Source organism: Cryptomeria japonica, chromosome 1 (genome assembly GCF_030272615.1).
Source record: "Cryptomeria japonica chromosome 1, Sugi_1.0, whole genome shotgun sequence".
Taxonomy (NCBI): Eukaryota; Viridiplantae; Streptophyta; class Pinopsida; order Cupressales; family Cupressaceae; genus Cryptomeria; species Cryptomeria japonica.
The window spans coordinates 704,688,243-704,714,669 of NC_081405.1; the positions used below are offsets into that span (position 1 = coordinate 704,688,243).

The 26,427-nt window shown below is 34.7% G+C and overlaps 3 protein-coding genes across 3 annotated transcripts; all 3 read right to left on the reverse strand.

The window, feature by feature from the left end:
* Positions 1 to 16,896: 16,896 nt before the first annotated feature.
* On the reverse strand, positions 16,897 to 17,901 carry LOC131037422 (ATP-dependent DNA helicase RRM3-like). Its single transcript, XM_057969568.2, has one exon. It carries the CDS (start codon positions 17,899 to 17,901, stop codon positions 16,897 to 16,899), a length of 1,005 nt encoding a protein of 334 aa, XP_057825551.2.
* A 66-nt stretch (positions 17,902 to 17,967) lies between these two features.
* Positions 17,968 to 21,201, reverse strand: LOC131076752 (uncharacterized). Its single transcript, XM_058014074.2, has one exon. It carries the CDS (start codon positions 21,199 to 21,201, stop codon positions 17,968 to 17,970), a length of 3,234 nt encoding a protein of 1,077 aa, XP_057870057.2.
* Positions 21,202 to 23,776: 2,575 nt separating this feature from the next.
* LOC131037420 (replication protein A 70 kDa DNA-binding subunit A-like) lies at positions 23,777 to 26,112 on the reverse strand. The gene is made up of 3 exons (XM_057969566.2): positions 26,068 to 26,112; positions 25,388 to 25,665; positions 23,777 to 25,286 (listed from the first exon to the last, which is right to left on the reverse strand). Exons 1-3 carry the CDS (start codon positions 26,110 to 26,112, stop codon positions 23,777 to 23,779), a joined length of 1,833 nt encoding a protein of 610 aa, XP_057825549.2.
* Positions 26,113 to 26,427: the final 315 nt, after the last annotated feature.

Genomic DNA, 26,427 nt, shown 5'->3' on the forward strand with positions numbered 1-26,427 from the left:
GATGCCCATACCACAAACCTATTCCAAGATGAAATGCATATCAAATGTACTCTTTCTATCATCAATACTCCTTGCAAAATCACTATCTATATATCCAACCAATTAAAAATTATTTGAAGTAGAATACATTATGTTATGATTCATAGTTCATGCAATGTACCTCAATAACCTTTTTCCTACTTATCAATTTATGAGATAAAGGAGCTCTACAATTAATGGTTCATAAGGCACAACACTTGCTGAAGGTTTTACAAATGGGGTTGCAAGCTAAGTGGGTTTAACCTTGGAGGGAACTCCGTGGTTAAGCATGCTTCAGTTGGAGTAGTATTGGGATGGGTGACCTCCTGGGAAGTTCTAATGCTTCACCCCTATGAGCATCACCTAGATTCAATGAGTGCTAAGTAGACTATTCATTCTCATGAGAGATGGGTTCTTGTAAACCACTACTCATGAAACATGGGTCAATGAGTTTTAATAAAAAAATACACAGTTGAACCCTAATAGCAATATCATAACCTGTTTTCTTTGCTTCCCAATGTCATTTATTTGGTGAATCCATGAATCTAGAAAGAAAACTTACATACATTATACCTGGCCTAGTTGCAATGAGATACATCAAACTACCAACCAATTTTCTATATATTGTTGAATCAAAATCTACCTCATTATCTTGTCTACTTAGTTTTGTACCTATTGTCATGGGTGTAGAAACTAGACTACAATTTATCATTCTAAACCTTCTCAAAACATATTTTGCATATTTACTTTGACAAATGAAAACACCCTTATCATTTTGAGTGACTTTAATACTAAGAAACTATTTCATCATATCAAATTCTTTCTTCATTGAAGATTTAAACATGTGTCTATAGAAAGATTTCTAGTAAAGATCAAATCATCAACATATAAACAAATAGTCAAAATCTAACCTTGTTCTTTGACCTTGATTTATAAAGTAGGCTCACTAGTACTTCTACTGAGTCCATTCTTTTCCATATGTGAATCTATCCTACTGTACCATGCTCTTGGTGCTTGCTTCAATAAATAAAGTGCCCTCTTCAACTAGTAAACCTTACCTTCATATCCTTTTATCCCATATCCTAGAGGCTACATCTCACATAGACATCTTCCAAATATCCATTCAACAAGGTTGATTTTACATCCATTTAATAAACCTTCTAATATTTTTGAGTTGCAACAACTAGTTCCATTCTACTAGTATCAAGTCTTGTTACAGGCGCAAATGTTTCATCATAATCAACCCCATATTCTTGTGCAAACCCTTTAGCTACTAACTATTTTTTATGTTTTTCAATTTCTCCATTTGCTTTACACTTAATTTTTTAAATCCATTTCACACCTATGCATTCTTTGTCCTTAGGTGAATCAACTAATTCCCATGTATCATTTTTCTCAATAGATTTTATTTCATCATTCATTGCATTAATCTAATGCTCTTCTTTTTTTGCATCTTCAAAATATATAGGATCTTGAGAAAATAAAGAAAAGTCTGATTGCAAATCTATTCTATCTCTTTGGTTATAGATTTATTGCAAACTTCTAGTCTCAATGATGAAACTGTATGATTTGAGTCATTACTTACTTCTGGACTTGATGATTCTCCTTGCTCAACTTGCCTTTGTGATTTATCTCCTTGCGGACTTCTTGATGGAGTTCCTCCTTGTTCAATTGATTGATCTTCTTGGTCTTCTTGATCTTTTCCTTCTTGTTCATCATATGGCATTGCTATAGCACCTGTAATTGTCTTGTCTATACTTCCACCCCAATATTATTCTTCTTTGAAAACAACATCTCTACTTACAATAACTTTCTCAATTATAGGATTAAACAACAAATATGCCTTAGAATGTTCATCATAGCCAATAAAAATGTATTATCATTTGATTTGCTTCTTGTTTCCTTAGGCACATGTGCATATGCAATATAACCAAATACTCTAAAATGAGAAACACTATGATGCTTACCACTCCATGCATATTGTGGAATCATGTCCCTCACAATAATTGTTGGACTTTTGTTCAAAATATAAATTGCACAAGCTACTGCTTCAACCCAATGCTTATTAGGTAGATACTTTCCTTTCAACATGCTCCTTGCCATCTCCATTATTGTTTGATTCTTCCTTTCTGCAACACCACTCTACTAATGTGTGTAACTTCTAGTAAACTGCTCCTTTATTCCATGATACCTACACAATAATCCAAAAAATAATTTGACATGTATTCACCTCCTCTATCTGATCTCAATACCTTAATGGATAGGCCACTTTATTTTTCAACCAATGCCTTGAACTCCTTGAATGTTCCAAATGTTTTAGATTTATATTTAAGAAAGTAAAGCCATGTTTTTCTACAAAAATCATCAATCAACGTTTGAAAATAAATGCTCCCCCTAATGATGGTGTTTTTTTTGGACCACATAAATTTGTATGCACAATTTCTAAAGGTGCCCAAGTTCTATAAGACATTTCTTTTGGAAATTTTTTCCTATATTTCTTAGCCAAAATACAACTTTCACATGGACTCAGTGGTGCTTCAATAGGGGTCAAGCCTCTTACCATATTCTTCCTTTGCAACAAACATAATCCATTGAAATTTAGATGACCATACCTCAAATGCCATTTCCATGCTTGATCTTGACTTGATGCCTTGAAAAACACTCCAATCTCCTCCACCATTTCATTTTTCATGCGAAATGGGAACATTCTATTGTTTACCATTTCAACTTTTTTAATCACCATGTTACTAAGAGAAATATCATATATAGTGCACAAATTATTTTCAAAAGCAACTCTATAACCCTTTTGAATAAGTTGTCCCACACTTATGAGATTATGGTTCAAACAAGGTACAAAATAAATATCAAGATTATTTTCTTACCAAGCTTTATTATCACATTAATTGCACATTTACCCATTACTTCAACAATGTTATCATTACCCAATTTAATTTATAATTTAAGCGAGGTATCCAAATTCTCAAACAATTCTTTATTTCTAGTCATATGATTACTACAACCACTATCAAGAAACCAAATTTTACTTGAACTTTCTTTAGCGATATGACATGTAGTAAACAAAGTCTCAGAACTACTCTTAGAGAAATTTTCATTTTTCTTTCTCATATCTACTTGTTTCTTTCGACATTCATTTGCAAAGTGATAATTCTTCTTTCAATAATATCATTGAACATTTGATTTGTCATACCTTTGTGATGCTTGATTGTTTTTGTGTCCCCTTGAGTTGAAACTTTGATTTTTCCTCCCTCCTCAATCTGGACTCCTTTCTTATCTTTGGTAACTATATATTCCTCTCCCTCTTCGTTTAAATCCTACATTTCCTCTTCCTCTACCTCTGCAAAATGGCATTTGTGTTTTAAATGCATTCACCAATGACATGTTGTCATTCCTGTTCAACTTGTCTTCATGATTTTTCAAAGAACCAACCAACTCATCTATAGAATATGTAGCCAAATCTTTAGATTCCTCAACTACCACAATAATAGCGTCAAATATTTTTGGCACATAGATATCCACAACATCAAAAGATGCAATGCAAGAGGACATGGGGATCCGATAATTTGGCATCGGAACCCATAGCAGTGTCAAAAATATATATAGTATCATTGCAAGATGGGTGTATCTTCATAGTGCCAAATTTATCGGATCTAAAGAAGAGAACATGAAGACAAAGATAGGATAAGGATAGAATGTGTAAGAGAATGGGATAGAGGTAAGCTTCAATATCACTTGTTATGCAAAGAAGAAGAAGGTACGTCAATAGATGAAGAATTAATGATACCCGATTGATGAAGTTGTTGGATCTTGTCATTTAAGGCCTTACAATCACTAGTGGAATGGTCAAGCACTTGATGATATGCACATAAATAATGACTCTTAGGAAACTTATTATGTGTAAGAGGAGGAAGTGTAATCAAGAGAGCTTTAGAAGCTACAACAAGATAAGCTCCTGATTAGATAAAGGATGAGGAGCAGGAATTAATCCTTTCTCTTGTGGAGAAGGTCTTGACCACTCACAAGAAGGAGATATAAAGATAACAGATGATGGAGAATGAGATGAAGATGGATTAGGCTTGTAACCTACACCCATTGTAAAGGAACATGATTTCGGCTCCAAAGGCACCTTTACACCTTGACCTAGGTGCCCAAGACCATTTCCTTTATATTCATACTTGGAAGCAATATTGAACCTTGGACCATAACGTGATTACAACTCCTTCAAAGGGGGAGGATCACCTTTAATGGTGTTCACATGATCTTGCGATACAAAAGAATAATCATCTTTGGTAGTAGGTGTGAAAGATGTTTTTGGAAGTTTAAGGTGGATAAGGTTGACCTTGTATTCACCAACATGAGAATCAGTGAAATCTAGGGAACCCCAATCATCACCTAAACATGCATTCACTTTAGATGAAGAAGATAGTTCAATAGAAGATGTCTTATCAGGAGTAGACTTAGAGCTTTGTTTTTTCAAGAGACCTGCATTAGGAGGATCTAATTTAGGAGAATCTTGTTTCTCAAGTGATTGCTTCTTGAGGACTTGTTCGCCCTTGTGACTTTCCTTTTTAGGGGACATGACTAAGGCAAAAGTCATCACTGTGGAGGACACTGTTGGAACATAATTTTGAAATGAAGGTGTAAATGAAATATGACCCAGTGCCGCTACTTGACATAGGTGCACAGCATCAGGTTCAACCTTGATTGTAACCACTTGATTATTTGCCACAAACTTCACTAAACCATGAAGCGTAAACAACTCCTAAAGCATGAAGCCATAGTCTACCCAAGAGGAGATTATAAGATAGAGGACTTGGCATTACATATACCAGAGTCGGAATACAGATAGGCCCAACCTTCAAAGGCAAGATAATTGTTCCCAAAGCACTTTTTCTACTGTTATCAAAACCAGGAATAAACAAAGAAGATGTTGCTAGGGAGTTCAGATCTTGTAAATCCACACTGCATACATTAAGTGCAGAACTTGTATCAACAAGAGTTCGTCTAATTCCAATGCCATTAAAATGAACGATTATCATTAATGGATCAGTCAAGTTCCTCACTTCTGGAGGAGGAAGTTCATGGGGATAGAACATAATATTCAGCAAGTCCACCTGAATATGATCCATTAACGCATTTATGTATGTTGGCCTAGTAGAACAAGGTAATAAGATCTTTGGCAGAGCTTCCTGTAGCATACCTTAATAAACCAAAGCAGTCTGGAGCAAATCCCATAGTGAGATCTTAGCAGGAATAACATGAAGTTGCTCAATAAGATCATAATCACTAGGTCGCTTAGCCACAGGCGGAGGTGTTTAAGGAAGACTTGGTTGAGAAGATGGTATAGAGGCTTGTGGATGATCAAGATGTTGCTTATTTCTTTGAGTATTATAATTATGAGCTACCATTCTATAAGATGGAGCCTTAGACTGTGCATATTTCGTAAAAATATCTTGTGAGTCATTTTCAAAAGGAACACCATGAATAGATTTTACCTTCTTTGGAGAAGGACTAGCTGCAGTCACATGAATGATTGATCTCTTAGGCCTTTTAGGGGCAGTAGAGACATAAATGACTTTCACAAAATCATTATGATATGTAGAAGATTTAAATGAAGGATTTTTCTCAACATCAACCTTTGGAAAATCATATATGAGTCAAGGCTCATCATTCACTAATGCATCATCTCTAGAAGAGGGTGCACTAGAATGAAGACATGGTAGAGTAACATTAAGAAAGGTGTCAATGATTTCATCCTCTTGTAATAAAATATCCTCTAAAAAAGAAGATATATTACGAGAGGGATCAAAGGCATAGAGTGACATAGGTAGAGCTCTTGTCACCATCACAACCATGAAAAGGAACATCATTAGCACTTTGAATAAACTTAGAACCTAAGTTAATAAAAGAAGATAACATATGCATTTTAAAATTAATAAACTTAAACAAAAGAAAGAATGCATAAATTCATCAGCCAAAGACTGACAAATCATTAAGAAAGGGGAAAGATTTAGAATTGTCATTTTTTTTATAGGGGGACATTGAATGAATGAAGGAATGATAAAGAATGCTTTTGAAAATAATAAAGAAGAAGTGTTCATGTCATGTTCACCAAAATGTAGAGGAGGGGATTTGTCACCTCCAAGATGATGAATCTCAGAGGGCAAATTGATTTTCCACTACCTCACTCGAACTGGCGCTAAGGTGAGCCAGGGGATAAAAGTAACAGAGTTAAACAACTAACCGCAATTTGAGGCTCTGAGACGACTCTATTAAACCTCTATCCAAAGGAGGAGCACGCAGATCTGGGACACCAATGCAACACGTTGTCATCCTATACAAACGAGGTACAAAGTTCGTATAGAAAGTTCCAAGCGTGATTATTATGTAATAAAATATGAAAAATAATGAAGCTAAGCTAGTAAACGCGATATAGGAAATAACCAAGATAAAATGGAAGGAGAAAAGAGAAGAGAATAGACAAACAATAGGTCCACTCTATGAAGCCTCCAGACAAATAAATGTTCTCTAATGCAACCTACACGTAAGCCAAAAAGGAAAAATGTTTTGGGCTGCTTGGGGACTTGCCTTAGTCAAATCCCTGTTTTTGTGTTTCCACCTCCACAGACATCTAGATAGATAGATAGATAAATAAACTAAATGCAAGGTGAGATAAATGATTTGATGGATAAGGGATGTGATGAATCCCAAGATGCTCAAAGATAGGATAAATAGATAGATAGAAAGATATTACCAAAGAGGCTTGAGAAAGCCAAGAGAGTTGCAAGGAATTAGTGTGAGAGCTTGAGAGTGTTGTAGCAAAATAGAGACTATTGTAGCAAACGAGAGATAGATGGAGAAATCTATGAGAGCCGCAAAGAATAAGAGAGATTGTATGGAGGAACTAGAGAGGTGGAATGACCAAGAGAGCTTGAATGCAGAGAAAAGATAGATTTAAAATGAGAGAAGAAGAGGGAAAGAGAGGGTCACGAGATGTTTGAAATATTCAAGTCGTTTCCATCGACATGCATGAGTGACAAGTGGAAAAGTGAGCTCAAAACCGACATTTGAAAGTTAAGATATCACGGGACATCCGCGTGGCGCGCTAGTATCCAAATGAATCATGCTCGAAAACAACAGGAGACAAGGTGGACACACAACTAACAAGAAACAAAAGCTGAAGGACAGCTATTGAAAGTGGGTCTTGAGCATCTTGAGAGGGAAAAGGCTGATGCAAGGGTTGAAATGAGCCTACTCAGGTGCTAGGTGAATGGACACCAAAGTGGTTACAAAAGATGTTGGTCGAATTGCAAATGGGTTGCAATTTTTGACACTACATAAATAAATAAAGCCCATTAATAAATTTCACATGTACCATAACCGCTCATTATTTGGCATTTTTAGACCATAATCGGCCCATTTATGTACCTTAATTGGTACCCATAGCACACGACTATTGGAGCATTTGTGCATAAGTATTGACAATTTTAAGGGCATGGTTATTGGGGCATCTTTAAGTAGGCATCGGGTGACACCTTGAAGTGTGTACTTTTTGACCCTTGCGTTCATAATGGATCCCACAGCATGCATTGTTCCTATTGAAAAGCCAAAACAATTGCTATAAGTAGTTAAGTCGTAGGCAGAGACAACAAAAAAATGTCGTCAAAATCTAATGTACCATTAAGAATCTGTGGGACTAGCTATAATGACTACTAATACACTTGACCTTTTATTTTCAGAACAAAAACAAAATACCACTTTAAAAAAACCACGCCGTTTTGGATTGAACAGCCAATAGAAGGAACCTCCTATTCCAAAGGAGGAGGATACGATACAAAAATATCTTCTTCCATGCCACTGTTACAGTTTGCGCATCTGCCACGCATGTACCGAGGGAGTCCCTGTTTTGTCGGTGGATTGGATGTTAAGTGTGTGAACTCTATTTTTCCAAGAGTAAATGATAAAAAAGTGAACGCTATGTTTGGAAATAGACAACACATTAATGGCCAAACACATAAACCCCACCAAAGACAACGAAAGGGGAGAAAACGCTTTCCAAAACCATGCCGACTCAAAAATCATGGCAGACACTGCAGTTTTCCTACTCCAAAATTTCGGGCCCCAAATAATTGCGAATCTCAAAGGTAAGCTCTGGGTTGTAAACATATCTATTTAGCATTTTATAAATCTTTTTTCGAAAGGTTTTTTTGTGTGATTAATGCCCTGTTTTGCCATTAACACTTAGCCTTCCTAAATCTTTTTGCAGCAATAGAAATTACAGTTTACAGAAGAGAAGATAACTGCACAATGCCATTTGCTTGCTATGGTTAAAACCCATGTTGTATCATTGGGTGAAAATGCCAGAGCTATTCGGAATATGGTCACTTCAGTTGGTGTCTACTGTCACATCAATATGACTGTCATCTATGGTTGAAAGCGATATTACGTGTACAATAGTTTACAATCAGTAAAGAGTAAAAAAGACACGATTAAATGTACCACCAGTTTAGGTCTACCCAACTAGTTTTAATTTAAAAAGGGATGTTGCTCATTTCAACTTTGTTTATATTAATTTTTTTCCTTTTTGGACTTTTAGGAGTGATTTTTATAAATTAGACATTTTATAGGGAAAGGTTCAGTAGTAGTTGAGCATTCTTTATATGACAATTTAAACTAGCAGTTGCACGCTAGTGTGCGTGCAACGGGAAGCCGATAGGTAAAATGGTTTGGGGAACTAGTTTTGTTAATGAAGCAGAAATATGTGCAGTATTTTTTTAAAAGCGTGAATTTTCCAAATTTCTTTTATCTATGTTTTACCAAATTACCGCCAAAAAAATGCATCATAGCAGAAATGAAACTTTGTATAGAAAATATTAATATTTGAGTGACAAATTTGCACAAGGGTGAAGAGAAAGCAGCAAGTTATGCTCATTCATTGAATTCAGTTGTTAAACATAGTGGATTTCAGCAAAGGGGAACATTGAATGAAATGTAGCAATGATGGAAGAGAGTAACATAAGTAAGAAACCGTGAATGTTACAATGTCAATAAGTGTAAGCAGTCACTGTGGGAGTCTAGATCTTAACGACTCTTTAAAACATGATACGGTAACGGTGTCGTCATCTTGAACATGTTAATATTTGAGAAGATAGGGCTGTGAGATGTAAAATAGCAGGTTTGAAAGAATCAAATAATTTGAAAGCTGTTGAAAGCTGCAAGATGTGTAATGGCTGATGACGGATTAACCTGCAGTGCATGGAAATCAAGTGAGTACATTTGTCAGCAATAGAAAGTGTTACAGAGAACGAAATATGCAAGGTTTAAACCTAAATGAGAACAACTTACTTCTTGATGAGCAACAACATAAAGCCAATGCGATCAACTTGTTTTAAATTACAACGCCTGCTGAGTTTTAAAGCCTGCAAATTGTGGAATACGGTAAATTTTAAAGTTGTATATCAAAGTGTTGGGCACATTTAAAAGTGAATTTTGTGTTTCAATGAATGAAGAGTTAAATATATTATTTATGTCATGTTTAGTAGTATGGAGTGAGGAAATGACCTGGTAAAGTAGAATAAATATACATTAAAATTGCAGTATAGAAAGAGTTTTAAAGCTTGTAACTTTGGAATTTTTCAAGTGTTACTTTTATTGAATAGTACAATGCTACAATTTATAAAATAATTTAATAAATACAAAAAAAATTTGGCATGTGAAAATGAGAGTAACAAGTAATACCTGACAAGAAAGAGGAACTGGCAATATATATTTTGCTTATCATGGTGAGGAAGGTCATGTATATCAAGCAAGTCAACCTTCATAGTTTTGTAAGAGGTAATTTGTAACTATTGCAACTTGAATGAAGTGCAATCCTGTAGAGAGAAGTATGTGAAAAAATTAGGCAAAGTGTCTCATATTCATAATTAGGCAGAAAACAATGATTTAATGTGAAAAAATTCTGTTTTCTGAATCACTAAATTAGAACAATGGGAAGTGGGCCTTGTATGACGAAGTCTAAACAAGTGAATAAAAATTCTAAGATGAGGATTGTTCTGAATCATTGAGCATACAAGCTGGAACTACGAGTGTTGTGTTGATGTCATTTAAAGAAATGAGTAGCACAAAGTAGAATGTCTAAAATTAAATATCATTAAAATTCTCAATGAGACATTATAACAAACTATGCAAAACGCTGCAAAACATTTTGACGTAAGTAAAATGTCGTAAAATAGAAAATTCGAATATAATAGAATCAAGAAGAGGCAAAGATTTGAAAACCGAGAAGAGTATAAAAGGAGATTGTTAATCAAGCATTTTGAAATATTTTAATATAGAAAAGCAATTTTCTTGCAATAAAATGGAACAGTGGGAAGTGGACATTGTATGACGAAGTCTAAACAAGTGAATAAAAATTCAAATATGAGAGTTGATCTAAATCATTGAAAATATAAGTTCGACCTGTGGAGTGTTGTGTGGATGCCATTTAAAAAAATGTGTAGCACAAAGTAGTATGTCCAAAATTAAATATCATTAAGATTGGCAATGATGCATTGTAGCAAAGTATGCATTTATAGAAATCAAACTTACAGAGAATGCTTCATTTATCTCATAATAGTCTATTTATTTCCCAGAGAGTGGTTTTCCAAATCCCCGGAGCAGTTTCAAAAAAGGAAGTTCCAGTGAAGATTATAAGTTACTGGAATAAAAAGTATATTCATTTAAAAGCGACTTTTATTAAATACAGTAACATTCTACTTGTATGCCTAGGCACAGCTACATCATGACCAAAACCAGAAGCAATTTCCTGAAGTGAAGATAAGCACCCATTGTGTATTTGAAAAAGAGGTTATCTATGAACAAAATATAATTAAATACTCTCGGTGCTCACCATCTCAAGTAGTTTGTTAGACTCTAATGTGGTAATAGAAATCATTTTTCCAAGCATACCAATTTATAAAATAATGAACTATTGAATTTATGAAACATATAATTCTAAGTGCCAACCAAGTTTTAATTGCTAATCAATGATAGGATCTCTTGTTTATTTATATCTTAAGGATTCTATCTAACCATACAGTATGCTATCCTAAAATCATCTCTAAAGATGGAGGTATGTTCGTTACCATTTTAAATGATAGGTAGGTACATCACATTTGTAATGTGAATTTATGCTGTCCTAAAATCATCTCTAAAGATGGAGGTATGTTCGTTACCATTTTAAATGATAGGTAGGTACATCACATTTGTAATGTGAATTTATATAGCCAGAGATGGAGCATTCTGAGAATATTTAAATAATTACAATGGAGATTGTTGAACAAATAATCCTTGAAACAAATAACATCTTATTAAAAAATTACAAGTAAAACTTATATGGGAGTTGGAATCCACTAAATGATGAACTCCACTAAAAAAAGAGAACAGTAAAGTTAACACATGGGACTTAGGTTTGCACAGTACGATAATATCTTGACATAAGCAAAACGTCGTAAAATAGAAAATTCGAATATAGTAGAATCGAGAAGAGGCAAAGATTTGAAAACCGAGAAGAGTATGTGGTGGTGGTCATTCACAAAAGAGAAAGGTTGAGAGTAATGTTATTTGTGAAACAAAATGACAATAATTAGTTATACTACTAATAAAGTGAGAAAGGAAGTAGTGAATTGAAATAGGGAACATCATTAGCAGAGCAGAATAGTTAAAAATGAGAAAGAAGAATGCAAAGAATCTTATTAATGCAAGAGAGAACGACATACCAGTTGATTTTGGTCTCGGAGAGGGTGTTAAGCATCAATCTCGGGAATCTGTTGTATGAGATGAGCAGAACTTGTGACATCCACCTACAATTGTGTGTCAAAACATTCATTAGAAATCATGTATAAAGTGGAAATATAAACACGATTGAAATGTTGTACTGTTGATTAAACAGAAAAACAATTCTATTGTGAAATGCTTACATAAAGGCAGCCTCATATAACTAAAGAATGTCTGTTGACCACAACCCAAAAAGTGCCTTTACCATTATCTATAAAGTAACATCTCACTAATTATCCAACCTTTGCAAGTCTTATACAAAAGGAATATAACTTGAAATATGGGGAACAAAATGAACAGATATTGGTGAAATAAGAAAGCTGATTTAGTTTGGTTGGTCAAAGGTTTTGTTTGCATTGAAGGAAGCGACGTTAGAATGATTAATTTGGTAAAGTTGGAAAGCAGCTATAAAGTATAAATTGGGAAATGACCTGAAAATGTTTGTTTGTAATCGCCATGGAGTGCAATCATGGGTATGTTGTTGTCTGGTAATATGTATCTCTACATCAAAAAGAAGAAATATGGTTAGTTTCTGAAATTCAACATGTATACAATTCATGTGCCAAAAGAACTGAAGGGGCGTGGCAAAGGGAAGTAATTGTCATACTTGGGTGAGCTGTTTATGTTGGAGCAGTGACTTTTGAATGGTACAGACACTTTTGTAATGAAAGTCACCAGAGGACAATACACAAGTGCTATAACAATGAGAATAATAAAAGTTGTTAGAAATGTTTGAGTTGTGTAAAGTTTAAAACTGATTAGAAATATATTCATGTTAGTGTTAAAAGTGGTATAAAGTTAATTCTATGTCTATCTTTCTCTTTAGGGTTCAATCGAATGTATCCTATACTAACTTGTGCTTTGCAAAGTAGCATTTTGGTATGAAGTCACCTTCATATCTTTTTATGCTGGGCAGGAAAAGAATCTTTTATTATTCAAAAAGTACCAATGTACACTATGTAACGTAAAATCAAATAAAACAACGTATGAGAATATTTTAATAATTACTTCATATCTTGATATGCGTCAGCGGGAAAAGAATCTTTTATCATTCAAAAAGTAGCAATGTACACTATGAAACATAAATTCTAATGAAATAACGTATGAGAAGCTTTTAATAATTAACAAGTTACAATAATGCATTTTCATTGCAAATAGAAAATTGGGCTATGGTTTTATATTATAAGTCGTTACCTGCCATGCTGCAATCCTCAAAACTGGCATATGGAAATTGGAGGCTTTGAGATTGGCTCAAGTTGCCTGGTGTGTTGCAGGCCTTGGATCCTTCCTTTGAAATCACAGCTGGAAAGTATTTGTAAAACAGAAGTTTCATATGAGAGGGAAAGATGCAGTGATCCACAGGTTTTATGTTGTCTTCTATTTAACTGTGAAATTGTACAGTTAAATATTTCTGATACTGTGAGATGGAGCTTAATATTGGTGTACATTGAAAGAAATTTTTTGTAGCATATACAGAAACTTAGATAGTATTATTTCTTTCTTTTTTATCTATGCATATTAAGAAAAACAAAGAAAAAGAACAGACTAAGCATAGCATTGTTATGTCATACCTGGGTGAGTTGTTTATGTTGCAGCAACGAGTTTTGAATGGAACAAATAGTTTTGTAACAAAAGTTATCAGAGGATAATACACAGATGCTCTAACAGTGAGATCAATAAAAGTTGTTAGAAATGTTTGAACAGTGTAAAGTTTAAAACTGATTAGAAATATATTTATTTTAGTGTTAAAAGAGTTAGAAAGTTGATGTTTTGCAAAGAAAAAGTACAGAGTAAGTATAGCATTTTTTTGTGTGTGTATAACTTTGTAACTAACCTGATTAGTGTCATAAATCTGGAATGCAGTGAAGTTTGAAAACACCCTAAATTTTTTTGTTTGTTGTCTGCAATTTTTGCAAGGGCAACATAGTGATAGATTTGAGATATTTAAATCTGTTTGCAATGAGGAGGTAAAACATTAGAATAAAGAATGGGAGAAGTGGTCAATAGCTATAATGGTCAAATGTGAATTATTTTAAGAAACCAAAAGGAATATGACCTGAAATATGGGGAACAAAATGAATGGATATTGGTGAAATAGGAAAGGTGATTTAGTGTGGTCGGTCAAAGGTTTTGCCTGCATTGAAGAAAGGCATGTCAGAAGGTTTAATTTGGTAAAGTTGGAAAGCAGATATAAAGTATAAATTTAGATATGACCAGAAAATGTTTGGTTGTAATCGACATGGAGTGCAATCATGGGTATGTTGTTGTCTGTTAATATGTATCTCTACAACAAAAAGAAGAAATATGGTTAGTTTCTTAAATTCAACATATATACAATTCATGTGCTAAAAGAACTGAAGTGGCGTGACAAAGGGAAGTTAATGTCATACCTAGGTGAGTTGTTAATGTTGCAGTAGTGACTTTTGAATGGAATAGAGAGTTTTGTAACTAAAGTCACTAGAGGATAATACACAGGTGCTGTAAGAATGAGAATAATAAAAGCTGTTAGAAATGTTTAAGTAGTGTAAAGTTTAAAACTGATTAGAAATATATTCATTTTAGTGTTAAAAGAGTTAGAAAGGTAATTGTATCTGTATCTTTCTCTTCAGGGTTGCATGGAATGCATCCGATACTAACTTGTGCTTTGTAAAGTAGCATTTTGCCACCAAGTCACCTTCATATGTTGACATGCTCTGGCAGGGAAAGAATATTTAGTTACTCAAAAAGTGCCAATGTACAGTATGAAACATAATTTGTAATAAAATAACATATGTGAATCTTGTAATAATAACTTTGTATGTTGATATGCATTAGCAGGAAAAGAATCTTTTATCATTCAAAAAGTAGAAATGTACATTATGAAACATAAATTCTAATCAAATAACGTATGAGAAGGTTTTAATAATTAAGAAGTTACAATAATGCATTTGCATTGTAAATAGAAAATTGGGCTATGGTTTTCTATTATAAGGCGTTACCTGCTATGGTCTAATCTTGAAAACTGGTATATGGAAATTGGAGGCTTTGAGATTGGCTCAGGTTGCCTGGTGTGTTGCGGGCCTTGCATCCTTCCTTTGAAATCACATGTGGAAAGTATTTGTAAAACAAAAGTTTCAGATGAGAGGGAAAGATGCAGTCATCCACAAGTTTTATGTCGTCTTCTATTTAACTGTGAAATTGTACAGATACATATTTCTGATATTGTGAGATGGAGCTTAATAGTGGTATAGATTGAAACAAATGTTTCATAGCATATATAGAAACTTAGATACTATTATTTCTCTCTCTTCTATCTTTGCATATAAAAAAAAAAAAGGAAAAAAATAGACTAAGCATAGCATTGTTATGTCATACTTGGGTGAGTTGTTTATGTTGCAGCAGTCCGTTTTGAATGGAAGAAACATTTTTGTAACAAAAGCTATCAGAGGATAATACATAGATGCTCTAAGAACGAGATTAATAAAAGCTGCTAGAAATGTTTGAGTAGTGTAAAGTTTAAAACTGATTAGAAATATATTCATTTTAGTTTTAAAAGAGTTAGAAAGTTGATGTTTTGTAGGGAAAAAGAACAGAGTAAGCATAGCATTGTTTTTTTTGTGTATAACTTTGTATAATTGACATTGAGAAGACTTTTTAGCTACAACCAGTGCTAACTTGAAAAGTGAGAAGTGTGCAAGCATGGGTATGTGGTTCTTTGTTAATATGTATCTCTACAACAAAAAGAAGCAATAGAATTAGTTTCTTAAATTTAACATATATACAATTTATGTGCCAAAACAACTGAAGTGGCATGGTAAAGAGAAGTTTGTTTATTAATTGATTTTATTTGAAGATTTGTTAGAATATGCCTTGAAAGAATTACATGGCCACATAAAAAGAAGAGAATGTAAACTATATGTGTTGGGTAGGTATGCATACCTTCAATTTGCAGTAGAAAATCTAGACTGAATGGTTGATTGAGAAGGTTTGCACTGGAGAGGCAATGTACTGTAGCTGGCGTACAAGGAGGGAAGTTAGTTAAAAGTGACAGAGAGCAATGTTAGAGCAGTAAAAGGTGTCAATAAAGTATGCTTGAAGCCAAAAAAATGTAAATATCATACCTGGGAGAGTTGCTTGTGTTGTTGCAGTAACTTTTGAATTGAAGAGACACTTTTGTAACAAAACTTATCAGAGGTATAATATATAGTTCCTCTAACAATGAGATTGATAAAAGCTGTTACAAATGTTTGAGTTGTATAAAGTTTTAAACTGATTAGAAATATATTCATTTTAGTGTTAAAATACTTAGAAATTTAATTATGGGGTGAGGAACAGATGTTTTGCAGTCAAAAAGAACATACTAAGCATAGCATTGTTTTTATTGTGTATAACTTTGTATAATTGACATTGATTAGTATAAAAGTTTGTTAACAGAGTACATTCTAAGCAATAAAAGTGACATATCATACCTGAGATAGCTGTATATGTTGGAGGAGTGAGCGATGTGAATGCGCAATGCATTGCAGCTGTATTATACCTGATATATCTGTAGACAATTATTGAAGCGTGTATAGATAGGAAGACTTGCGTGTGGTGTTCAATGCAGCATGGAGGATGTCTTAGAATGAATGCAATCTAAAATGAACAGCGAGGGAAAAAGAGTTAGTATGAGGGACGATTAAGAAAGTGCATGTTGTGAAGAGGTATGACAATGTAAAATTGTAATTACCTTGTTGAAAGTAGTGGAATGTAAGAAAGATGGTTTAGGAGCAAAAGTTTTTAAGGTGAATAGATATCTGTTTGCGCAGAGAGTAGCTGCAAACGAGTTTCTTCTTTCTTTCTAATGGTTGTATAAGGATTATTTTGCAGTTTGGAAAACCTTTCAAAAGAGAATGGTGGTTTGATCCGTATTCCATCAATTGTCTTCACTCTGGAAATAGCTGTGAATGTGAGGCCTTGCTTTTCAGTATTACCTATGTCAATGGTAGCTGTATCTAATGTAAGACCTTGGGATTTGTGAATAGTGATGGCCCAAGACATTGTTAAAGGCACTTGCGTACGCCTACCTCACGTTATTGGCAAAATGGGTATATCTTTTGGATGTGCTATATCCCATGGAGGTCCATTATAATCATTGAATTGGACAACCACATATTTTGGCAAGTTTGGTGGTTTTGTATTGTTTTCATATACAATTTGTTTTATGAGACCAATAGCACCATTAACAAGGCCAACTTTGATCCACAAGTTAGCTATTAACATCACTTGCTGATCAATAGAAAGTAATACTTCCAATGGTAGCTGTTCATTGGTGTCATATTCAGTATTTGTTTGCTTAGCAATTTTAGCTAAACTTAGAGCGACAGGCAAATTTAATTCTTTGAGCATTTTCCTGTTATGCAAGCGTGCAGATTCATTTGTTGCAAACAAGTGGATTGAAGAGTTGAAATCTTTCTTTTGTTGAATAGTTAATGTTGCATTTGTCTGGCACATTAGAAACTGCCAATCATGTTGGAGTGCTTGAGCGTTTCTTAAGTTGTGAAGAAGTGCTCTGAATTGTTGTTGTCTTATAGATGCACCTTGCTGGCGGAAAATAGTGTCCAATGTTATGACAATAGTAAAAGAATGCCATAAACTGAGGGCTGTAGAGTGTGAAGCATATATAGGTTTATCTATAACAGGGGGAAGCTGAGCAAGATCACCAACAAGAATCATGGACACGCCACCAAAGTTGTCATGTTGTTTGTTAGGGAATGCTTGGCGTAAACGGTTATCTATCTTAAGTAGTAGTTTCGGGCCCAAAAAGCTCATTTCGTCTATCAGAATATATTTGATATGTTTCAATTGCTCTTGCAATGTCATTAATGATTGCCCTGTCAAAGGATGCATTTCTCTTATAGGTATGCGCAACCCTGCATGGATTGTTGTCGCTTGTATATTAAATGCAGCAACTCCTGTTGGTGCTAAAACAAGCAATGGGTTTGCCGTCATAGGTGGAGATATGTTTAATTCTTTTCTAATACAATCTATTAAAAATGATTTACCAGTGCCAGCAGTGCCTTGAACAATCATTCGTAAAGGTGTTGTTGCAGATTGATTATTATGATGTTGTAGAATGATGTTGAGCGCAACTTTTTGCTAAGGTGATAGCTGGTTTTTTTTTGTGTCTTGGCTAGAGATTTGCATGCTAGTGTGTTGGGATTTTAGCTTGCTTGTAGCTATGAACTGAAGGGCAGTGGAGTCTAGTTGATCAACCACAACAGTTGCTCCCCAAAAGTGGCTAATATCGTAATCACGACGGCCTAGCATTTGCAGATCATTCTGGACAAAGTTATTTGAAGCTCCCATTTGTGAGAGCTGCTCCCACTCGTACAGATTTGTATCATCTTGATGTTGGGAACCATTATTGTCACTGTCATCTTCGTTTGGAAGGGTGCAATCATCTATAATTTGTTGATTTCCCAAACGGTTGTAATTTGTCTTTTTAAAGTTTTTCCAATTTTTTATAATTTGTTCCTTTGAAGCTCCTATTTCAGTTGGGATGTCACGGAATGGTTTGTATAGAAGCAATTCAGACAAACAAAAAATCTCAAACTGATTGGTATCTTCATTTGGAGGCTCTGTAAACTGAGGATATACAGTCACAATTGCTTTTTTATCCCTGATGTGCCATTTTGTTTTTTTGCGTTGAGAATTATAGGAAAACCCTTGTGCTGATTGTAGCAAATTTGTTGCATTTAATTCAAAAGGGCGCTGCATATAAGCATGGATATAAGTTGTGGAAAGGTCAGCTCCATTATCTGATTTTATGACATGGTGCAGTATTTTTCTGCCAACATTTAGAGAGACAAATTGTCGGCTACAACTTAGAAGAGGCAATTTCTGTAACATATGGCAAGTTTCTTGTGCACTGATATCACGGTCTACTACTATGCCCATCATAAATTTCTGATATGTTAATAAAATGCTATCTTCAGATTTACTTGTATTTAGTATTGTTTTCAGCATTTCAATATAGGATTGCGATTTGTTTTCTGATTTTGAAGCATACTTTGAAATGTATTGGAGGACAGCTTTTTTTGAAGTGACTGGTTGACAATCGATATTAGCTCTCCATAGTGAAAGCATCCAAGGATTATGAATATTTAAACGATCATCATTCCTTGCAGGTTTATAGCATGGGTTGTTGTCATTGTCAACTGTCAATGTAGACATCTCTTGTTGAACCCATGGAGATTTGTAACGACATTCAAATGTGGGACCTTTTTTCTTGAGGCATGTTTGTTCTGTACATTTTGTGTGTCTCTGTAAAGTATTAAGCAATGCTTCATAATCCAATGCAGCATCCATGGTGAAGATTTTTTTTGTATCAGCTAGGCAAGGGTCATCCATTGCAGTGTAGTGCATTGCATTCATGCGGTCTGCTGCAATGCGAGGGTTCCAAGCAGAAACATATTGGTCGAAGAAAGTTTTTGCCATTTGCACCTCATTATCATCTGTCCAATTAATGGTCTCCATATTTGGTGCTCCAGGGAGCCATAAGAAGCCATGAATATGGCCTGAGCCTCGATGTTGCCATTCATACCTATACCAATGATCCTTTGCTTGGAACAACTTTTGAATAATTTCTTCACGAAATATTGTAAATTTGTTGTGAAGGTATAATGCTGTTATATGTGGATTGCAGATCACATGGTCTGTAAGTTGTTTTCTTGTAAACTGTGTGGTTTGGCCATCATTTTCAGAGAAAAGCCTATGCAAATCAGGCCATTTGGTATCAGCTGAACTTAATGTAAAGAACAGTGTTGGGGGCCCCAATTGGGAGATCATTGCAGTAAGCTCTTTTCTAGATTTACGCCAATATGCACGGGTGCCTCGAAGAGTTGCACCAAAGCGCAACAATTGGCTAGGCAGCTGATCATCAGGAGTGTTTTGCAATCGTCCATGGAGTGCTTCGATAGTGGTTGGGATAGACTCTCCCAAATTAGTTTTAATGAAGATAGCTGCAGATTGTTGCGAACGATGTCTCATAATTAGATTGTAAATATAATACCGGAATCTAACATGCTGCCCAAATCTTTGATCAGCATATCTAAGTAAGTGGAGAGCATATTCATGTAAATAAACATGCTTGATACGTGGCTGTAGTGGAAGTGCAACTCCAGATGGGAAAAGGGTTGGGAATGCCATGCTTAACAAGCCTATTGTATTATATTCATTTATCGGAGACAAGTTTATTTCAGGCCAAGGGATATTATTATTAGTATCAACATCTAACTGCAAGGTTCTCTTAACTATATCTAGTTCGCGGGGTGGAGGAGGCAGTTTTGGAACAAAAGATGATGACATATTTGCATCATATTCATTGCAATTGTCCAGAAGGTCTTCTGTTGGTGGAATACCTGTTACATCAGTATGCTCTTCTAAAGAGCGTAGCATATTTGATATATCTGTTGTAGTATTAGGAAGCAGGTTGACAGCATCAAAGTCTATGACAACATCATTATAGTACTGGTCATGTTGTATTTTATAGCTCAATGCATCCATAACATGGAATTTATTCACATAACAATCATATTTTGTGCCTTGTATATTACTTCGATGGACAATAAGAACTTCAAGGTCTTTTAGTCTTCGTGGCAAAAGCTTTGCAATTTCTGAAATATCTTGGGGAAAACTTATTGTGTGACCAGAATATTTGTATTGGCCACCTTTTCCATGTCTGACTTGCAAAACAGGAGCAACCCTAGCTATAAGCATCTCTTCTACTTGTGTAAGTTTTTTTAACACAACAGGTTGCTCGCCTGGGTCTAAGTTATTTGCCAAGGAGAAACGATGAACACCATTTTCAGAAAAGCATCTTGAACAAATAATATGTTGTTGGTTCCCGCATAGCAGCATTCCAATATATCTTTCCTTACAAATACTACATGTTTGAAGCATGGACAACGAATCAATGCGATGGCGGAAGGCTTGCAATGCTTGAATGTACTGCACAGAAGAGAAACAATTTGTTGTGCATTGTTGTGTTGTTGTAGGCTGCAATATTGTCTGATGGTATAGAGGTTGTCTGTTTTGTGTTACATGTTTCTGTTGTAGCTTGCTACTATGCAATGAAGGTTGTTGTATTTGCTGTGATACAATACTGGTCTGGCCAGATGAGAAAGGAAGGCTTTGATTCAAAATAGGCGAATCTGAATTGATCATCTGTGGGGTGTTGCATGGTGGAGGTGTAGGCAAGAGCATTTTGTGTTTCATTCGCTCCAGGCGACGCTTTTTAGAGATTTGTTCTCTATGTTGTGCATAATAGCGACAATTTTGTTCTCTTTTTTTCGCTTTCCTAAGATTGCATCCTTGTGGTGTGTTCTGCATTAATATTTAAGAGAATTTAAATGAACGGAGCATATAAGATGTTGAGTGTGCAAGAAACAACCGGTAAAGATAGTGTCTATGTTGTAATCTATATAGTTACATTTGAAACTTCTGTTTGATGCAATCTTTTAATTGCACATGTTAAATACTTTTGCACAAAGATTAAGCACATGACCATACAGATAACTATACATGCATTGAGACATGTATGCACATAAAAGAATATGCCTAGAGACAAGGTTCCTTACATATGTAGGTACATAACTTTCAAGAGACACAATGTTGTGTATGTTGATATCTATGCACCGTGAGTGGCTTCCTTTGTGTGAGCATGTTTATAGGTGTGTGGTACTTTGCAGCTATGTCAAAATGTGTTTGTATGGTTTTTCTTTATAAATGTATATACCAATTTTCATGATATACACATACATGTGTACATATTTCTATACAGAAGCACAAGCACATACATACAATCATTTATGCAGTGGTGCATACATGCACATAAAAAAGATGTTGCAAATGGATTTACTTATGTATGCAGGCACATAACTTTCAAGATATATAAGATTGTTCATGTGTATATATATCTGTTCTGAATGCCTTCCTTTGTATGTACATGTATAGAGATGCATATATGGTTGTATGTATGTGAGTATGCAGCTGTGGAGGACCATATGTATGCATGTACGTGTATGGAAATATATGTAAATGCACATAGAAATCTATATGTATCTTTGTATATCGTGATACATAAATGGAGATATTTATCTTTATGGATGGCAGTAAAATATTGGAGAGAACATATAAGGCAACAAACATTTACATAAATTGAATGAATACAAAGAAGAATATGAAAGTTGTTGGAAGCTCAAAACTTGCATTTTAATTTACAGATCAACATTAATGAGATGCATAAGTGTGTCTGGACCAAGTATCAAAACGTATCTAAAAGGATTCAAAATATTACAATAAAAGAAAGAGACAGGTCAACAAAATGCTTTGAATATATAATAACAATAAACATAAAAGAACATTGTACAAGATATTGAGTGTGCAAGAAACAACTGGTAAAGATAGTGTCTATGTTGTAATCTATATAGTTACATTTGAAACTTCTGTTTGATGCAATCTTTGAATTGTACATGTTAAATATTTTTGCACAAAGTTGAAGCACATGACCATACAGATAAGTATACATGCATTGAGACATGTATGCACATAAAAGAATATGGCTAGAGACAAGGTTACTTACATATGTAGGTACATAACTTTCAAGAGACACAATGTTGTGTATGTTCATATCTATGCACCGTGAGTGGCTTCCTTTGTGTGAGCATGTTTATAGGTGTGTGGTACTTTGCAGCTATGTCACAATGTGCTTGTATGGTTTTTCTTTATAAATGTATATACCAATTTTCATGATATACACATACATGTGTACGTATTTCTATACAGAAGCACAAGCACATACATACAATCATTTATGTAGTGGTGCATACATGCACATAAAAAAGATGTTGCAGATGGATTTACTTATGTATGCAGGCACATAACTTTCAAGATATATAAGATTGTTCATGTGTATATATATCTGTTGTGAATGCCTTCCTTTGTATGTACATGTATAGAGATGCATATATGGTTGTATGTATGTGAGTATGCAGCTGTGGAGGACCATATGTATGCATGTATGTGTATGGAAATATATGTAAATGCACATAGAAATCTATATGTATCTTTGTATATCGTGATACATAAATGGAGATATTTATCTTTATGCATGGCGGTAAATATTGGAGAGAACATATAAGGCAACAAACATTTACATAAATTGAATGAATACAAAGAAGAATATGAAAGCTGTTGGAAGGTCAAAACTTGCATTTTAATTTACAGTTCAACATTAATGAGAAGCATAAGTGTGTCTGGACCAAGTATCAAAACGTATCTAAAAGGATTCAAAATATTACAATAAAAGAAAGAGACAGGTCAACAAAATGCTTTGAATATATAATAACAATAAACATAAAACAACATTGTACAAGATATTGACATTGCAGATTATAATTTGAAATGGGCAGGGAAAGCGTGGTGAAATAGTACAATATAGAAATCATGATTTTGAGATCAGGAAATGTGTTAAAACAACATAGGTTGGAGCTATTGGTTCTTGTTTTAATGTTTGCGTCAATGTGTAATCTGTATGGTTTGTTTCTTATCATATTTGTACAGCATAGTATAAATATAGTTATAAAAAATAAGTGTTTTTGGAAAACATGGTTGTTCAATAATTACATAACATAAAAAGGTACAAAAGGATCTAAGATAATAAGCTGGAAAGAAGGGAAACTGCATTTGATTTTTTTTTGTATGATTGGAAGCATGACAGAACAAAAGCAATGTCAAAAACCAAAAGTCCTAGGCAGCCCAAAAAACACTTTAGATAGTGTTGATATAGACAACGACTGATAATTTAGTTCTGTTTGTCAATGACCACTAAAAACTAGGAACAAGCTATATATTGTATGAAGATCAAAAGGCACGTGGAAAGCATCACTATCCAATTGGTTTGGAACTATGCAGTTGTAGTCATCTGAGCAATCTCTGCAAGCAAAAGAGCATTTTCAGCCTGGTAATCAATTTTGGCAATTTTGGTTATCGTTGCTTTGAGCCTGGGTTCTGAATTGTACATGTCTGTTGTAATAGAGAGTGTGAAAACTAAGGAAGACAAAAGGACATGCTTGATAATGGACTGAGGCATTTTTTGTGTAGTCAAATCGTACTGCAGCATGTAAAGCTCCTTGGCAGATATTTGCAGTATATTTGTGCCAACCTCATCAAAGGCAGTAGCCCAAAGAGCCCCTGTATGATCTTGGAGCTTCATCTGCAATAAGTATTTGTAATTGCATTCTGGCACAGCAGTTTGACATCTTGAACAAAACCATTGATTATCACTTTGCTGGGTGCATTTCTTTTTACATTCTTTTCCATTAAATTTCAAAGGGCAGGCTGGATAGCAAAAAGAATCAGTTTTAATGATTCTCACAACAGCCCTAATAGTACTTTCAACTGTTTCAGAGAGAACACTTGTACGCTCTAAAACAGCTGTGATTGTCATCCTACTGTATTGTGAGTTAAGCTGGCCAGCAACACATGATAGCGGTAAAAGGGCATCTGAAATCTTTCCTCTTGACATAAGTGTCTCTGTTTCAGGTATAGAAGGGTTTATATTTAGGGTTGTTGTTGTGGTTGTGTTGACCACCTTTCCATTGAAATAACCAACACGAGCATTTCTGACTGCAAGGACAACAGCTGTTTGGGTTGTGTGCATGCTCTTCAAATCTTCACCTAGCCCTTGCCATGTTTCTCCCCATAAGTTAACATCGATAGTAAAAGCTGAGGCATCATTTATTTTTACAATTCTCTTTGTTACTTCGCTTCCATCCTTCCTGCGAATTAATGAGGGTTCTCCAACAGCAACTACAATACCAATAACATCAACTAAAGTGTTGTTGGTGCAGTATGTAATTTCATTGATTGGTGTGAATTGAGAATTATTTGCTTCACATTCAACAACATCATCACAACGCTTCAATATTGAATTGTTGTCCAAAGTTATCTCAAGATGGCTGTTAAGCTTATTCCATTTAGTGTTAGCTTCTTTAACGCAACCTTTTGACACAGTATAATATGTTCCTGGTTCAACCCTATGATAATGCATTTCTGCTACATCGCCAAAGCAAGTTATCCTAATTTCAGTACCTTCACTATCTATCATGTCAAAGCTAAATACTTGGCCAGTGGACTTTGGTGTACTGTATTGATGCATCTTCCTCTTGTTTGTCACACGCCCCTTTATTGTCCATTTATTTTGGAAGGGGTTCAAGGCTTTAATCGGGCTGATATTAACAGAAGATTCGTGTTGCACAGGTGGGAGTTGAATTCCAAATTTAAGGGATCGTTTAGTTGTGGCAGGTGTGTCTCGACCCAACATTTGTTGTTCTTGCTCTTTAAACAGATATCTAGGTTTCCCAAGCAATGGAGAATTGGTAAATTTGACAGCAAGGCTGAATATTATTATAGTCCTGTAAAATGAGCAAAATAAGAGGTTGAATAATCTGGATAGTGTGGAAAGGGGGATTTGAAAAGGCAAGAAGAAACCAACATAACATATAGAGGGCCATACCTTGAGTTCCAAACATTTCTACAAGCATAGGCTGTCAATGATAGGATAGTGCCAATCTTTAATGTCTCTGAAAGCAGCAAACCACTATACTTAGGTGGGAGGATCGCCAATTGCATGTGTGTGGCATCAGACAAAACAACCTTATATCGAGCATTGTCATTTTCATCGTCTATCAATTTTTCAAAAGACAAAAGCTGAAGCAGTGGAGAGGGGACATCATCCCCAGCGTTGATGCAGAGCAGTGCATGTGGGGTCAATTGTAGATGTTGTTCCACTTCCTACAAGGATAATAGAAGACAACCAAATAGATACACAAGGTCATGTACATTCATACGTATTGGCATGGGCACGACAGCCCTTTTTTTGTTTAAGCTTCCAATTTGTATTACTAGCTATGTGTGTTTTTGTTTACAGGTGTTTTTTTGTGTGCATGGACAGATTATAGATTGATGTATTGAAGCATACAAATGCACAAGGACAATGTAGAGAACATCTGTTTCAATCTATTTATATATATAAATACGTAAACAGATGCAAAAAAATAGTTCAAGCAGCGACACATGTTGGTATATGCACTTGCATTGATGGATGAGAAGTCTACGGAAAACTAAAGAACAAATAGAGATATAATCTTTGTAAATAAGATGAATAAGAGAAAACAAATGTATAAACAAGCTCACCGAAGTTTCTGTAGAAGGTTGTTGTGAGGCAGCAGGAGAGGCCATCGGAGATGACATGGTGGCCACTGTGTTTGAGAGATGAGGAATGGGGTTTTGAACGGTGAAATAGTGAGTCTATGTCACAACAATTAAAACAAGCGAATATATTTTAACGGTAAGCACAACTCATATTGTACTTGGGATCAAGAGAAAATCTTCAGTCCAACGAGATCGCAATGAAATTTCAAAGTTACGATCAGCAATGTATATGTATAGTTTGAAGACAAGCACTTATCAAGAATACTTGGAATAGCTTTGTCTGCTTTCAAAGAGTTTTAGTGAAAGGAAAAATAGAAAACGCTCTAATCAGTGATAAAACAA